Here is a 16,541-nt window from a genome sequence, read left to right on the forward strand (position 1 = left end):
TGTATCTCTTACCTTTTCTTAAACTCCTTTTCCATCTCTTTGTTCCTCTCTTTCCATCACACTCCTCCAGTTCTCTTAGTCTATCTGTTCCTCTCTACATTTTGTCTCTTCTACCACCTTTAGTCGCACTCCAATTCCCATCTTTTTATCTCACCTTCACGCTCCTCTCACCCTGTCTCCTCATATTCTCTCCCTCTCCTCATTCTACATCCTCTTTTTGCCTCACCATTTTCTCCTTACCACTCTACATCCAACGTGTGCCCATTTCGTCTTCCATTGCACTCCTTCCCTCCTTTTTTCTGTTTCCTACATACTGTCATGATTCTGCCACGTCAGTTTCCTGGTGCACCTTGTCAAGCACCTGTTTACTGTTTTCTATTGTTTTTACCAATGCTTGTTGTGACTTTGCCATTTGTCTGTGCCAATGCTTGTTGCAGACTATGATGTTATCAAGGCCTATTGTCCCTTCTCAGCTCCAGTAGTTTACTTGTGAGCTGGAATCTGGAAGCTTCTTCCGGAGCCCTTTAAATAGGGCAATACGTGTTCTCATTGCTGGTTATTGAGAACCCTGAGCTTGAGCAGAAGCTTTTCCTGTCCTCCTGTTGCTGTAAGAAGATTCTGGTAGCAGCAAGGAGACTTCTGTTTTCTTTCCCAGGTTGTACATCCTCTCTCAGCTACAATCAGGTAGAAGTGTTCCTTTCTTAACCAACAGCATTGCGAAAGGCACTACGTTGTGTTTTTGTTATTTGCTGTTTTTGTTATTTTGCATTTTGAAAGAAAGTTGCATATCGCGCTAAAGCGCACCTTGAGCATTTACATGTTTGGTAATTTTGGCACTTTGTACATAGCCCTGAAGCTGTCTTTGGTCATTTACATGTTTGGTGATTTTGGCACTGTTGTACATCGAGCTGAAGCGCTCTTTGGTCATTTACATGTGTGGTGATTTTGGCAACTTGGCACATCGCGCTGAAGCGCTCTCTGGGTATTTACATATTGATGACTCTGGCATTTTGGGCACATCGCACTGAAGCGCCCTTAGGGGGATTTGCTTACCTGATGACTTTTGCATTGTGTCTGATGCACTTCCTGGACATTTGCATATTTTAGCTCTGATACATAGCACTGAAGTGCTCCCTTGGCCATTTGAATATGAATCTGCCTCATTAGCATATGTAATGTGTTGTGTATTGCAAAAGCGGTTTTTGGAAGTACCTATATGATATTTAACAGTGGTTAAAGCACATTGTACTGAAACATTCTGTCCAAAGCCAAGTGGCTCTTTATATGAATGTGAGCTAAGTTTTGAAACGTGGTTGTTTAGCCATGACATTGTATCCTTGAGAATTATAGGAACAGAAATTGCCAGTGAAGCCTGAGAAGATGTACACAATGACTGTTCCATGCATAACCTGCTTTTCTTTACAGGTATGTTGTCATTGTTTAACCCATGTTAAATATAGTTAAAGAGTTTACTAAGCACGAAAGGAAAGCTAATTAAGGACAACATCTCGTTCCAGGGCTCCTTGCCAGCAGTACCCTCCCGAATTCCCTTCCCCCAATCTAGCCACTTTGATACTGTGCAGTTAAGCTTGAGTCAAGGCTGCTGGAAGGTGGGCTTTTGAAAGTACTGCTCCTGAGGAACCCAATGGAAGTTTACCATTTCTGACACATACTCCAGGGAAATTTTGTACATATATGGTGCTCCAATGTCCAGTAATGTGAATGGCGGTGTGTCATACAAAGATTTGCTTCCAGGAGTCTCTTTACATTGTAAAACATACTGTCATAGCTTATGGGAACCAATGCTGTACACACAAAGACTACTCAAATAATCTATATGCATAACCTAAAATATCTGCCTTGTGAACCGCTGCAAACGATATAAAGCTCAGTGTGACATATATGAGAGAATTGAATTTTGGCTTGATAGGCAACTCATGTCTGTGTGTATTATGTGTATAATGTGTATGCTGTTACAAGGGATATTGTTAGTTGTCTGTATTAAGAGACTATTGCAATACTCATACCTTTCAACATGACGCTAAACACACTGACATAACTTTGTAATCTGCAGCAAAATAATCTTTGTTGAGTTAAATATCTTTGTATATATGTCTGGTATTTCTTTGTAATGGGTGAAAGCAAGCATAATGCATTATGATAATAATCTAAAAAATATTCTTATCTTTTATATTTTGTAGTGATCAAGACATGTAAGGATTGATGAGATGATGCACTCAGTCTGATGCAGGTTCAGATGAGAAGATCTGGATGGGCCCAAGACTCCATCATATATATTTCTGGATCTCAGGCTAAGATTTGAGGTTGGTACAGAGAGATGTGTTTTGACCAGATGTTTGGATCACGACTTTGTTGAAACTTGTCCTGTCTTTGGCAGTAATAGTGTGAAAATGCAGTAAGGACTTGAAGAAATGATTGTATAATCATCATCATAAACTTTATTTCGGTTATAAAAAACACTAAAGTACACATAGCCACATAGATATTAAAAGAAGACAGAGTCTAAACATTTCAATTCGATAAGCAGCACTGAAGGAATTCTATTTCCAAGAAAAGAGAAACTTGATAGGGCCTTCGGATAAAACCTAGCAGCTGTTCTTGAACGAAAGCTAAAAATCATTCAAAATTACTTAAAAGGAGTCATAAACAAGCCCTGGTGGTAAACTCTGTTCCACTCATACATTTTGCAGAACTGTGCCCCTCTGCACTCTGCGGAGGTGCGCAGAGTTCTTGAAATTTGCCTTCACAGGCACAAAGTGGACTTTTTTTCGTTCCACAATCAATATTTATTTTAGTCCTCGCAAGTGCCACGATAATCTTAGCCCACTGGCAGCTCACACAGCACTTTAACTTCACACAGCCTTTGGCCGTTAAGGTGCCAAATTAGTGAAGATTGTGGTCACAAATGCACCGCTTCTGTAGCTTTTGCTCTCGAGAAGCAGCTGAGAGGCTTTTCAAGGGGGTTTTCTTCTCCAATGGGCCAGTGTAGTTGTTTTTTTGTTTGAGAAGCCATTTTTTTTCTATCAAGAGGTAAGCGCCCTAGAGACTTCAACTTCTTATTCCTGTCCAGCAGGCCCCTCCCAGTGCTTTGTCCATCTCCGGGTTACTTTTTATTTGGATTTGAGTCACTCGCCTAGTCTGCGGCATATATACCATTGGATATAAGGACATTGTATTTGAGATTTCACAAGTAAGTTCCTAATCTCTTGTATAAGGATGTTGTTTGTTTGATAGAGGGCATGGACCCATATTTGTTTGTACTTTTAGTTGAGTTTTCAAAGTTATTGTGGTGGGGATACCTGCATTTTTTCAGTAGGGCCTAGTTATATTTCTTCATATAATTATTCTTCTTTTGTAAGGGAAAAATGCTGCACAGTTCAGTACATTTTGTCCATGTTTGTTACATTTGCAATATTTATTTATTTTACTATGTGGCCTAGTCTGCCAATGGGTCAACCAGTATGCCCAGGCCATTGCTAGTCATGGGTTTATCAAACAACTGTTTCTGTGTTAGGTGCTATTTTAAAACATCATTCAGGGCTGGGTTGGCATTGGATTAAATTAGAAATGGGTTATTTGGGGGTATGTCACAATATTTTGTACATAAAAAGTGTATATCTGGGGTAATATTTGATGCTTTTGGAGGTGAGTTGTTGTAAACGTTTTATAACTCAGTTATTTCCATTTTTGGCATTCCTAGATTAATAGTAGTGTTTTCATCAGTGTAACTATGCCTCATTTGTCTGTCTAGTATGTGTGTTTGTTTACCAAAGGCTGCCATTGATTTGTCTTTGTTCTTCATGTTAATTGGCCAGGGGCCATTTTGTGGAAGCTGTGTCCATAGGCCTAAATGTGTTTTCTTTGTTCCTCATGCCTCTGTGATCACAGTTGTTGTTTGGCCATGTGGATGGCAGCCATTTTGCCTTTGCCATAGGCCTGCATGGGTGGATGTGATATCAGTTTACTAATATGCTTGAGGATCATTGTAGTAAGTATATTAAGAATATAATTTTGATGAACAATGCTTATATATTACATGCATTAGTTTACTTTTTATTTTTATTCTGTACCTCTTTGCCTCATTATAGGTTTCTTCTCATCCTCCCATACAAACATTGGTATTTATTAATAGTTTTTTAATTCAAATTTGTATTTTTAATTTGTTGGATTATTTTTTTAAATATTTTTTTAATGTAATGTGTTTATTATATATTAAAACATTTAAATATTTGTATTGTTTTGTCTCGGTTGGTCTATTTATCCAATCATCCAGCCAACATAGGTACTCAGCCGTGCAACAGCATTCAGTTTTCATTTAGGTATAACTCTATTTCCTCCTGGACACTATGGCTGTGGTACACTGCAGCATCATTCATTTTTTTAATGGTTATTCCATTTTCCTCTGGAACACATTATCTGCTAAACACGCACAAACATACCTTCATTTTTAAAAAAGATTTGTATTCAATTACCCATGCAGTTTGCTGAGTGCCACAGGAGCCTCCTTTATCGACATAAAGGAAAGAGCTCTATCTGGCTATTGTGTGTGTTACTATATGGGATTTTTTTTGTATTGTATGGTTTTGTGGTTTGACTTTACAGTGGTTATTATTTAGTACTTAAGTAACCAATTACACTAATATTGCCTTTGTCTATGCTAATTAAAACTGCAACAATGTCACATTTCACTAAATGTTTTTCTTGCTTGTTTGCTCTTAGGTGCAGAAGAGAGGAGACCTCACCCACTTTACTGCCAAAAAGATGGCCTGTACAGTGATGTCATACTTCAGGCCTCTAATCCCTTCTGCTTGTGGGGCTTAGTGCCACTGCCAAATGAAAGCTTTATGATGGCCCCAAAGAAAGTTGCTCAAAAGAAAGTGGTCAGTGAGAAGAAGCAGCTTTCCACCAGTGACATGTCGGCCGAAACCTTTTTTCCAGATAATGCTGTGTGCATGCTGCCTGTCCTCTGGAGAGCAAGCTGAGAGTGGCACTCCTGTAACAGCACCACCCCGACCCAAGCCCAAGACCATGCCTGTCAGTGAGGCAGTCACTGCAATCATGGTGAGCCTGATGTGCAGTGAGGTGAATTGGATTTGTCCCTTTCGTGAAGTTGTATCCAATCATTTCAGGAAACAGAACAAAGTGGACATCAGCTACAGCCAGTAATGGGAGATCTTACTGAAGCAGTAGAGGAGGTCAAGCTTCCTGATGAGCAAGAACCTCCTATTGAAGAATCATTGCCTCCAAGATCTCCACCAAGGAAAAGAAAGGCTACTACTCCAGCATCTTCTCCAAGCACCACTTCTGATGATGGTGATACAGGCTAGGAGTGGACCCTTGCAGTGTCTGAAAGGCACCAGGAGAGGCAAGGGAAAATAAATGTTCCTGAAAGCCTTAGAATAATGGAAGGGGATGATGAGGAGGATGATGACGATGAGCTAATCATTGTTTATTGTGACACAGTGGAGGCCTACATTACTATTCTTCCTGCTCCAAGGGATGTGGAACAGGTAGCACAGCTAGCTCTCATATGGGCAAGGCCCAAGCTCAGACCTGCACCAGGCCCTACCTCAGTAGAGGCTATCAACAAAATGCCCACATATCACCAGTTCTTATGCAAACATTGGCAGTGGCACAATCAAGTGGGTGTAGCACCTTTAAAACCTTTTCTGAATGTGGTTGTAGTGGTGCAAAGAGCCAGGGAATATCAGCTACAAGTAAAATCCCAGTGGGAGATGATGATGAGGAAGAAGAAGGTGACATCCTCATGCAAAGTAGCCCTGGCCCTAGCAGTGCACAAGCAGAATTGCCTACCTCAGCGACTTCACACTGACCCAAGAAGACTGAGACACCATGGCATACAGTGACTGCTCAACCACTTCCTATTTCTCGGATGTCACCTGTGTCAGTGGTCCCAGAAAAGAAGAAAAACACTACATTTGAGGGCATGTTTAAGCATGGGGGGCACTATGAGCACAGACATCCAACGGCATGTTTGAATAATGGGAAGCTGGAACAATATTATCGCTGGAACTACTCCCTTCTTCTTTTTTCAAAGGAGTGAGATTCCTTAGATTTGTGACAGCCATCTGTCTGAAATAGAAGGTTCCAAGTCAGACCTATTTTGCCAGAGTTGCTGTTCCAGTGCCACATCAAGATGTGCTTCAATTGGTTGGACATGCTTTGCAGCAAAGTGTTGTTTACACTATCCACCTGACCAGAGATATGTAGAACAATTGACAGGCGAATGATTACATGTGCATCTCTGCAAACTGGATCTCTTTTTTGGGGGTAAAGCAAAAAATATCTACAGGTGTTGGCCCTTAAGGAGGTTTTAAGAGCATTCAGCGGCATGCCCCAGTGGCCATGTTTGACAAGGAGAAATCACATACATCTGTAAACATCTTGGATAAACCTGACAGCAAGGTGTCTGAATGGCTGTGACCCCGAGGATCTCAGAATTGGATTTGTTGCCACAGACAATGCCAGTAACATAGTCAAGGCTATGGCAAATGGTGGATATTTCAGGGTCCTGTGTTTGGCCCATTGCATCAACATGGTGGTGCAAGACTTTATAAAAAAAATAATACATAGTCAGCAACATACTGACCACCTGCAGAAGAATATGCAATAATTTCAGCCATTCTTGTAAAGCACAGTAGCAGTTGCAGATTATTCAGTGTGCTAATAGAGTACTAGTTAAAGCCCTAATAAAGGAGGTGCCAACACATGTTGCAAAGTCTGTTTGAACAGTATAGGCAGGTCAATGACTATGTCATTCAAAGAGCAGTCCTTCACCAAAGGGGTATCTGACCTCATGAAACTGTCTTCGGCTAGAGCCCTCTGTATTGTGCCACTGGAGTTTTTCGACTTCCATTTCATAGACTAAGTCAGAACATAAAAATCTTCATTGCGGCTATGAGCCCAGGATGTTCAGTGACAGCGCTCCCTCATCGGACAGCTCATTGAGCCTTTGCATCGCTAAAATTTACCTTCTCAATACAGTTTTCTAAAGACGTTTTCTAGTCCGAAGTTAAGTACTGATTAGGCTCAATACTCTTCTTGTATATGAACCACTCTCCGTTGAGGCATTTTTCTACTTTGACCCGGCCTTGAGTGATTAGATGTCCCTCCTGGCGCTTTGCTGATTTAGGCGCTAGTTTTTATTAAAAAGTTTATAAATTCATATCACTTGTTCTACTATTTGGATTTTTGTCGTATTGGTGTCAACATTTTTCTCACTTTATCACTGTTTGTATGCTGCATAAATATTCAAATTTACACATTTCCTTTAAGTTAAGCCTGACTGCTTTGCTTATGCCAAGCTATACAGTAATTAGCACCAGTTTATTTAGTGGCATTTTGTGGTTCATCCAGAAAGAGATTCTGACTGTGCTTAACCAGGGCTCGCACCGAGTTAACCAACAACCCTATTTCGAACAGCCCTCAACTCATAATTGATGATAGCGTAAAAATGCTAAAATAAAAAACATTTGTATCTGGTTTTACCATATCATAAGGCGTCTATTTAGAAAACACTCAAGCAATGAAGTCCATCAACCAAAATTATGTGATAGAGAAGGAGAAGGAAAGTGCCATATCTACTTAGATATGGTACTGTCATGCTCTCTCCTTCACATTGGCACACAATTAGGTTGCTTAGTGCCTTGGATACGCCATTGCACCAAAGTCTACCATTGATTTCAAACTGAAAGGATTCACTTTCAGTACAACATACTATCCCAAGGCAAACTTTAACATTTGCAAAAACGGAAATGTTTGGAGAAACAAAAGGATTTTTTTCAAGTTAAAGCTATGTTAATTATTGTCACAAAAAAAACTGTCTGCTGTTGTTAGTAGATAGGGCTTTGTATCAAATCCCAGGGGTATCTGCATGGAAACGACCATGTACCACCCATGGAACCTCCCCCTGAAACAACATGATGCAAAGCAGGGAAAACCAAAGGTTTGCAATGATTTCAGGCAACTTCTCAGCCCAAAACAAATTCTGTGCTAGAAAATAAATTCCAACAAAATATATTGCAGTTGTTTGCATCACTTTTGTGATGCGAATCCAGTGCAAAATGTTAGTAAATCTGGATCTAAATTTTTATGAACATGTAATATTCTGAAAATGCTAATATGGCACCAAACTCTAACTGCTCTTTTCTTTTTAGTCAATTTCAGAATGTGGAAAAGAATGTCTGCTAATCAATGGAACAAGATCATTTCAATCATTCTGATCAATGCTATTAAACATACACACATGTGGGCAGCTACATCTACACATGAAGCTTTGGACCAGCAATCCGGCTGTGAGCTTTCTGTCACAGACACCATAGAGTCGTATGCCAGGGAGGGGGATGTGATATTTGGCATTCTGACTGCTGTTCATGAGGAGGCAATGTTCCCATCTTCAAATTACTTGTTCACAGATCCACCTGCTCCAAAGCGTTGTGAAAGGTAATTCCACCCCATTTAAAGTAATTATTTATCAGACTAAAATAGATAATGCAAAAAACTAATCATAACATGTACACCTCATTGCTTAGCTATATTTGTGTTAGCATACTTAAAATGGAAGTGTTTTAATGCATTCACAAACAGTCTCTCTCACGCACTCATAGACGCATGAGTGAGAATGTGAGGTTATGTTTGCAGGTGTGCCCTTGACTCCTGCACACTGAAGGTAATTCGTGCCTTAAAGAGATACCTATTTCGGAATTATGGCACTGGAATTCTGAAAACGAGGGAACACTAGAGGTTATACTTATGGGTACAGTAATGGCAAAATACTAGTGCTGGCAAACTAAATGTAATTCTTGGCATAGAGGCATCTGTGGAAAATTGCTGAGACTGGCATACTGTAGGAAATGTATGGCATAAGAGAGCACCTGTGAGAAAATGCTAGTGCTGACAAATTGAAGATAATTTTTGGCTTAAGGGAGGACAACCATGATACATGGGAGAGAGTCATTCATGGCACAATGTTGGCCTTGAGGTTCAGTAGGGCGTCTATTTGTAAGAAATTCTTTACGGCAGCTTATAGGGGCAATTCTGCAGTAAATACAACAATCACGGCAGGGCTATCATCTTGAACATGGCCCCTTTACCTAACAATTAAGGTATGGAATAGCTACAAGGGATTTCGTTTATCTCTTTTTTTTTCAGTTCAAATGTATTTTATTAATAGTCATATAATTCACTTATACAGATTAAGAAAAACAATATAAAGAGAAAGAATACAGTAAAATAAATAAAACAAACAATCCGAAGGAAATAAACTGCAAACAAAACCAGCAATGATGAAATGTGCGACAAATGTTAATATATGATAAACTAAAGAATGGTATAATGGTTGTTATTATAAGGTAAATAAAGCAACGAAGGGAACTTATGGAGGTTTAGCGACTTCCTGTTGGAAGGGGGATTTAGGCAGAGAGCGAAGAACACATGAATCAAAAAAGGAGGTGACTGGATCCCACAATTGTTTTCGTTTTGGGGCCATAGCGAGTGGATAAACAAACGTTGTGTCAAGCCTATGGTTATAGCATAAAGCATACCACCAAGCCTGATACGAGAGTTGAGTGAAATCTTTCCAAGCCTTAGTAATCTGTTGAAAAGCTACTGCAATAAGCAGGTCAATTATTTTTATGCTATGAGTGCAATGATTCCAAATGGGGGAGAGACTACCTAGAAAAATATGAGATAAATGAAAAGGGTGTGTAGTGGAGAAGATATTATTAATTTGAGACCACACCTTAACCCAGAATGTGTGAACTGGAGTGCATTTGAAAAGCAAGTGAAGCAAATCCGCATGAGGTTCAGAGCAAGTCCAACATGTATGAGACAGGTCGGGGTATCTTTTACTAAGAATAAGTGGGGAAAGTAAAAGTCGATTATAAATAAAAAACAAAGTCTGAACAGTATTTGCAGCCCTAGAAGATTTACGCAATCTTACCCAAAGTTTATCCCACAACTCAGTAGACCATGAGAGACCTATATCTACTTCCCATGCTTCTTCCACTTTAGTCTTTGGACGTGGTGATGCTGGTGCAGGTAGCAAAGAATAAATCTTGGACGCGCTATTCCCTCTAATAAGTAAAGTGCGCAATTGAGATATAATAGGAGACTCCTGAGGTGAAGTGGAAGGCAACGTGATGTGTGATTCATATGCTGATTGAAGTGCTAATGTTAATTTGAGATACTTAGTACGAAAAGAAGAAGGGAGGTGAAAAGATGCCGCAGCTACTGAAAAAGGAAGAATACGAGAATGCTGGAATAATTGATGTACCCATATATTACCACGACTTCTCCAAGCCTTCCAAAAAATGGTTTATTATTTATTAAAATCGATGAGTTATGCCAAATAGGTTGTTCAAAAAAGGAGGAGATTAAAGGGGATGGTAGGATTTTAGAAGTATACTTGAGAATCGGAGAAGAAATAGACTGCGGTGGACGAGAAAAAGAGGTATTCTGAAAAAGAGTAGGGAGAAATATATGATAGTTCTAGCGATGTCCACAAGGGAGAAAAAGTGGGATGATCTTCAATCCATCTAGAAGCTTGGTGTAATAGAAAGGATTTGTGATAAAGAGAAAAATTCGGAAAATGTACCCCTCCTTCTGCTTTCGGGCGAGTTAATTTAGATATAGACATGCAAGCCTTTTTGCGCCCCCAAAGGAATGAAGATAAGATGGAATTAATTTTCTTGAAATGAAATAAAGGGATAGAGAACGGAATATTGGAAATTATGAACAAAATCAGGGGGGAAAGCATCATTTTGATAGTGTCCAATCTACCCCACCAAGATAAATATAAAGGATGCCATTTTGTAGTAAGGTCCGTCAATTTTTTAAAGCAGTCCTCCATGCAACGTGAAACAATACCTGAAAGAGTAGGAGTAAAGTGAAGACCCAAATATTTGATACAATTAGGGTTCCATGTGAAACCCGAAATAGTGAAATCTGATTTATAAGTGAATTTAGTCAAGGGTAAAATCTCGCACTTATCTTTGTTTAATTTGTAACCAGAAACAGAGGCAAATGAATTGACTTCAGTCAAAAAGGCAGGCAACGAAGTCGTGGGCTCAGACAAAAATAATAAAACATCATCAACGTACGCCGCCATTTTAATTGTGGACTTCTGGAACGTAAAACCCTTTATAACAATATTTTGGCGAATGCGTAATAGGAAGGGTTCTAAGGCTAGATTAAATAAGAAAGGCGAAAGAGGACATCCCTGACGAACCCCTCTACCAAGGGAGAAATAGGAAGAAACACCTCCATTCCCCGTAATAGCAGCTCTGGGGTGTGAGTATAAGAGAAAGATGAGGGTAGAAATGTTTGGGCCAAAACCGAACCACTTCAACGTTTGGAATAGATACGACCACTCGACTCTATCAAAAGCCTTTTCCGCATCTAAGGCAAATGCAGCAAGAGAATGAGAAGAGTGTGAAGTCTTAGAGAGAATATCGAAAAATAATCTAGTGTTATCTGAAAGTAGTCTACCCTTGACGAAACCAGACTGTTCTTTCCCCAATAAATCTGGTAAAAAAGGATTCTAAACGGAGAGCCAAAGTTTTAGAAAAAATCTTGTAGTCAATATTTACTAGGGAAATGGGTCTATAATGTTTACAGTGCTGTGGGTCTTTGCCTGGTTTGGGAAGGATGCAAATGAGAGCGTCGGAAAAGGAACCTGAGGAAGAACCAGAATCAAGAAAAGTGGAGATAAGACTGCGTAGTTTTGGAATAAGTAATGCCGAGAAATGAAGAAAAAATTCCACTGTGAAACCATCTGGACCCGGGGCCTTATCTTTTTTGAGAGATTTCAAAGCAACAAGAAGTTCTTTCTGAGTTATATCTGATTCTAATGGAGAGAGATCAGGGGGGGTAGCGAAAGGAGACTCAATATCAGAAAAGTACTGACATATATCCTGGGTCGTAGAAGTAGCTTCAGAAGAATATAATGTTTTGTAAAATTGAAGAAATTCAGTTAGGATGTCTTCATCCTTATGTTTCAAAACAGAATCTTGACCGTATATATTATCTATATTAGTCCTATTCTTCTTGACTTTCAAATAGTTTGCCAAAAGTTTGCCGGCCTTGTTTTGACCCCCATAAAATTTAGCACTGGAGCGCAGCAAATAATTGGAAGCATTATTTGTGGTATCTTTGTTAAATTGTAATTTAATGGCTATGAGCTTGTGTAAACATTCTTTAAATTTAGAAGCAAAGTAAGAATTTTCCAATTTCTTAATCTTGGACAGAAGGTCATTAGTAATATGCTCTGCGTTCTTACGTTTACGGGAGACATACTGAATAATAAAATCTCTAGCGGAAGCCTTAAAAGCATCCCACACAACAGGAAAGGGTATCTCGGTGGATTCATTGCGTAAGAAAAAGTCATGAAAAAAGTCAGTGAAGAAAGAAACAAATTCAGAATCAAGAAGCAGGGAGATATTAAAGCGCCATTTCCTAGTAAGGGGCGATTTCTGCAAAATATCAAGGTGAATAGAAACTGGTGCGTGATCCGAAATCAAAATAGAACCAATGTCAGAGGCAAACAAGGATTGAGAAAGATGATGTGAGATAAAAAAGTAATCTAATCGAGATTGAGTCTGGTGAGGCGGAGAGAAAAAAGAGTACTCTCGTAGTGTGGGATTGCATAATCTCCAAGCATCAATAAGTTTAAACTGGTGAATGAGTTGTTTGAAAGATTTATGTGACTTATGGGGAGTGTATATGCTGGTAGAGTGCCTGTCTAGAAAGGGGTCAAACACTTCACTACAATCTCCTGCTAGAATGAAATTGTCCTCATAATGTTGGGTAATGTGAGGAGATAAAGAAGACCAGAAAGAAGCGTCCCCTGTAGTTGGAGCGTAGATGTTTAAAGGGAAACTGGAGTGTTATCCACAACTAATTTAACTAAAACCCATCTACCAAGCTGATCTGCTGAGTTAGCAACTATCTTGACTGAGAGGGATTTATGAAATAAAATAAGAACTCCATTACGCTTTCCATCACCTGGGGAAAAGAAGACCTCCCCTACCCAACCTCTTTTGAGTTTGACAGATTCTTCGGGTGATAGGTGAGATTCTTGTAGACAGGCAATGTCTGTTTTAAGCTTGGCTAGGTGTGTTAAGACTCTCTGCCTCTTTATGGGGGAGTGCAAACCTCTAACGTGCCAGGAAACAACTTTTAAAGGCATTTAACAAGATATAAATAGTACATATTAGGCTGGTTAAGGCAAAGCAACAATATAAGAGAATCAAAAATGAATGCATAACAATCAATACAATGCATTGAGAATAAACGGCAAAAAACTCTTAAAGTGAGAAGATGTGAAAAACACAGAATACAACATTTTTGTATGCAGATAAAAGTAGGAATAAACAACAAATAGCATTCAGTATAGTAATCTGTAGAAAAAAACTGTATTCAATAACAATTAGAACAAAAAAAGAATGAGTGGTGGAAGATAGAAGAGATTGAAGATAATAAGAGAGAAAGAAAGAGAACAGGAAATCATCCATGAGGAAAAGAGAGAAGAGGAAAAAGTCGAAAAAATACTAGGATGCAAGGAACGAGAAAAAGAAAAGAAGAAGAAAAGAAGAAGACATAGAAGAAAAATATGAAGGAAGAGATATGACTTACAGAATATCCAGGACATGTAAGGGTAGGGAGGATGGAGGCCACATAGGACAATGACGGATCTGTAACTCATAAGGGAAGGCGGGAAGGAGAGATGCCTCAGCAGACTCCAGGAATGGAATGAGGGGAGAGAAAAAACACGTAGGGTAATGATCTATAAGAACGGAGATAAAAGAATATATGAAAAACATTAACAACTGGAGATTAGAAATAATAACCAAGAGAAAGCATTGCCTATAAGCTAACAATCAAAAGCAATAAATGCATGTGGACATAACCTTAAAGCAACAATACTAAGCATCAAGTAAAATGAGACAAAGATGTAACATCCATCGCAGTAGAACTATGGGAGTAGAGAAAACTCTTCAACTTCAATGGGTCTTCATAAGTGGTGGTTTTGTTATTGAGAGTCACCCTGAAGAGACAGGGATGAAATAAACCAAAACGAGCTCCAAGCGAACGCAGTTGAGGACATAGGGATAAGAATTCCTTGCGTCTATCAGCAGTAGCCTTGGCATAATCCTGAGAGAAGAAAAGAGGATTGCCCGACCATATAATTCGTTTCATGGCTCTTGCAGCTGATATAATTTTGAGCAAATCAGTATATTCAAGGAAGTAGATGATTACGCCCCTTGGTTTTCTGGTAGCCGAGGGGGATATCGCACTAGGAGGGGGGCCTAGACGGTGTGCCCTCTGTATATTGAGAGTGGTGCTATCAGGTAATGAAAGAACTTTTGGTAGGAAAGTCTTGAAAAACACCAGGGGTCTGACCCCTCTGTCCCCTCCGGAAGACCATAAATTCGCAAGTTGTTCCTTCTGTTTTGATTTTCTAAATTTTCGAGTTGTTTATGCATGGCTGAAACCTGTGCGCACAGCGGGTCAACCTTAGAGACAGACGAATTCAAGGAAGTAACATCCTGATCCAATTGAGTAACACGTCCATCAACAGTTAGCAATTTATCTGTGATCGTTTGGAGTGTGGCTCTAGTCTCATCGATGAAAGGGCACAACGCCCTTATTTCCTCCAAGAGGATATCCATGGTGGCCAGGTTAGGCTGCTTTGGCGGAGAAGGAGGATCTTTTTTAACCTTTTCACAGTACTTTTAGTAGCTGAGGATAAGGACGGATTCGATGATGGCGATGAATGTTTAGAAGATGATTCCAGCGAATCCTCCATTGTAAGGCACTGATATCTGGAGCTCGTATGAATTAGAAGTTTGCGTGGGGAAGATGAGGGTTTATGCAAATCCTTAGATAACTTACCCATCAAGGAAAGAACGAGTTAAATAAAATCACAAGTTGAAAATGAAAGAAAGCAGAATGATACCCTAATATGACACTGTATATAAGCAAAAAAATGGAAGAAACATAAATGTAACACCAGAATTTATGCTTAAAGAGAGATGTGTGGAATGTAATAATAAAACTGTAAGTTACAGTAAGGGTGCAAAGGCCACTAGTACAGAGATAATGAATTCAAAATCCTACTATGCACATGGTACTAATATGCTAAAACACAGCAAAATATAATAATAAGGCACATTGCAAATATCTACTGCAGAAACCAACCATGTCAAAATAGAAAAGGAAGCGAGGAAAAACATGCACGCATATGCTCATAGAAACATTGTACAAAAGCCTCAGTGCAGTAAATAATGCATAAAGAGCCTGTGAGGAACATTACAAAAAGGTAAATAAAATAAAAGTCAATGAAACATGGAGAGATAAGATAGCACCATCTTGAATGAATATGAGGAATAAGGCGCCAAAATTCAGGTGAAAAGGTGAAGGTGAAGCATTAAACGCAGGCTAATGTACATTTAATCATCAAGGCTGTAGCAGGAATGTCGAACATTGGCATAGAACCAGCTGAGGCCAAAAGCAGTGCCAAGGAACTTATAGATAATAAAGAAACATTCTCCTCATACATAAATCAGAAGCTGTGCTGTAGAGCAGGCTATCGTAGTGAAGAGATAAGGAATAGCCTCATTTGTTAATTTCAACGGTGCACAGTGAAAGGTATTAATCTTATGGCAGCAGATGGCAGAAGGGACCATTACTTTTAGGAAGCAGCAACAAAAATGAGGTGAATTTAATAGAGCGTGCAGCCCCCAGCAAGGAAACCGAGCTACCGCTATGAGCCGGGCTCCGTCAGCGGGGCTCGGAAAATGGCGGCCCCGTCACCTCAGAAACAACTGAATGTGTGGTGTGACAGAATAAACGTTGCACATACAGAGTTAGTCTGGCACAAAAATGAGGTTAATAAAGCACTTTGGCAGGAGGAAGGTATCACATGAGAGGCTTCTCGCAGCAAGCGTTTGCGAACCGGATTACCGCTAGGAGCGAAGCTCCGTCAGCGGGGTCCGGGAAGTGGCCGCATTCTCACCAGGCTCCGCTGAATGATGAAGTATGAAAGCAGACCTTCCTGACCTCCTGGAATACAACAGAGGGGCTTCTCCGACGCTGCATTTCTTCCCACAGCTGTTCTCGTACTATGGCATCTCAGATATCAGTAAGGAGTCATGCTATGCCCTCCTTTGCCGCCGCTTCCCGGGAGAGTCACAAAGACGCCGCCATCTCCTGCAAGCGCTAGCCACGCCCCCTTCATTTATCTCTTTATTTTGTCAATCTTGTGAGTTAGTTACCAGAAATCTAACCCCAGTGTATCCATAGGACAACAATGAAACTCTTCAGTAATTAAGACAATTAATGATAAGCGAAAAAAGAGGGAAAAAGCACCCAGAAAAATAATTTTATCTGAAAAAGTATTGTATTGAGCGAATCAACAAGGTAGTATATGGGGATATGGTAAACAAATCATTATCAGCAAAAAAAAATTATGGACAGAAGTATAAAGAAAATCAACAGTT

The 16,541-nt window shown here is 39.6% G+C and overlaps 1 protein-coding gene across 1 annotated transcript in view; it reads left to right on the forward strand.

Moving 5' to 3' along the window:
* Window positions 1-16,541, forward strand: part of LOC144783914 (vomeronasal type-2 receptor 1-like) — a 236,567-nt gene that overhangs the window by 135,166 nt on the left and 84,860 nt on the right. The window contains 2 exon segments of the mRNA XM_078662652.1: window positions 5,151-5,334; window positions 8,199-8,484. Of these exon segments, the coding sequence (XP_078518778.1) occupies window positions 5,151-5,334; window positions 8,199-8,484 (470 nt within the window).

The sequence above is a fragment of the Lissotriton helveticus genome, chromosome 10, assembly GCF_964261635.1.
Source record: "Lissotriton helveticus chromosome 10, aLisHel1.1, whole genome shotgun sequence".
Lineage (NCBI taxonomy): Eukaryota > Metazoa > Chordata > Amphibia > Caudata > Salamandridae > Lissotriton > Lissotriton helveticus.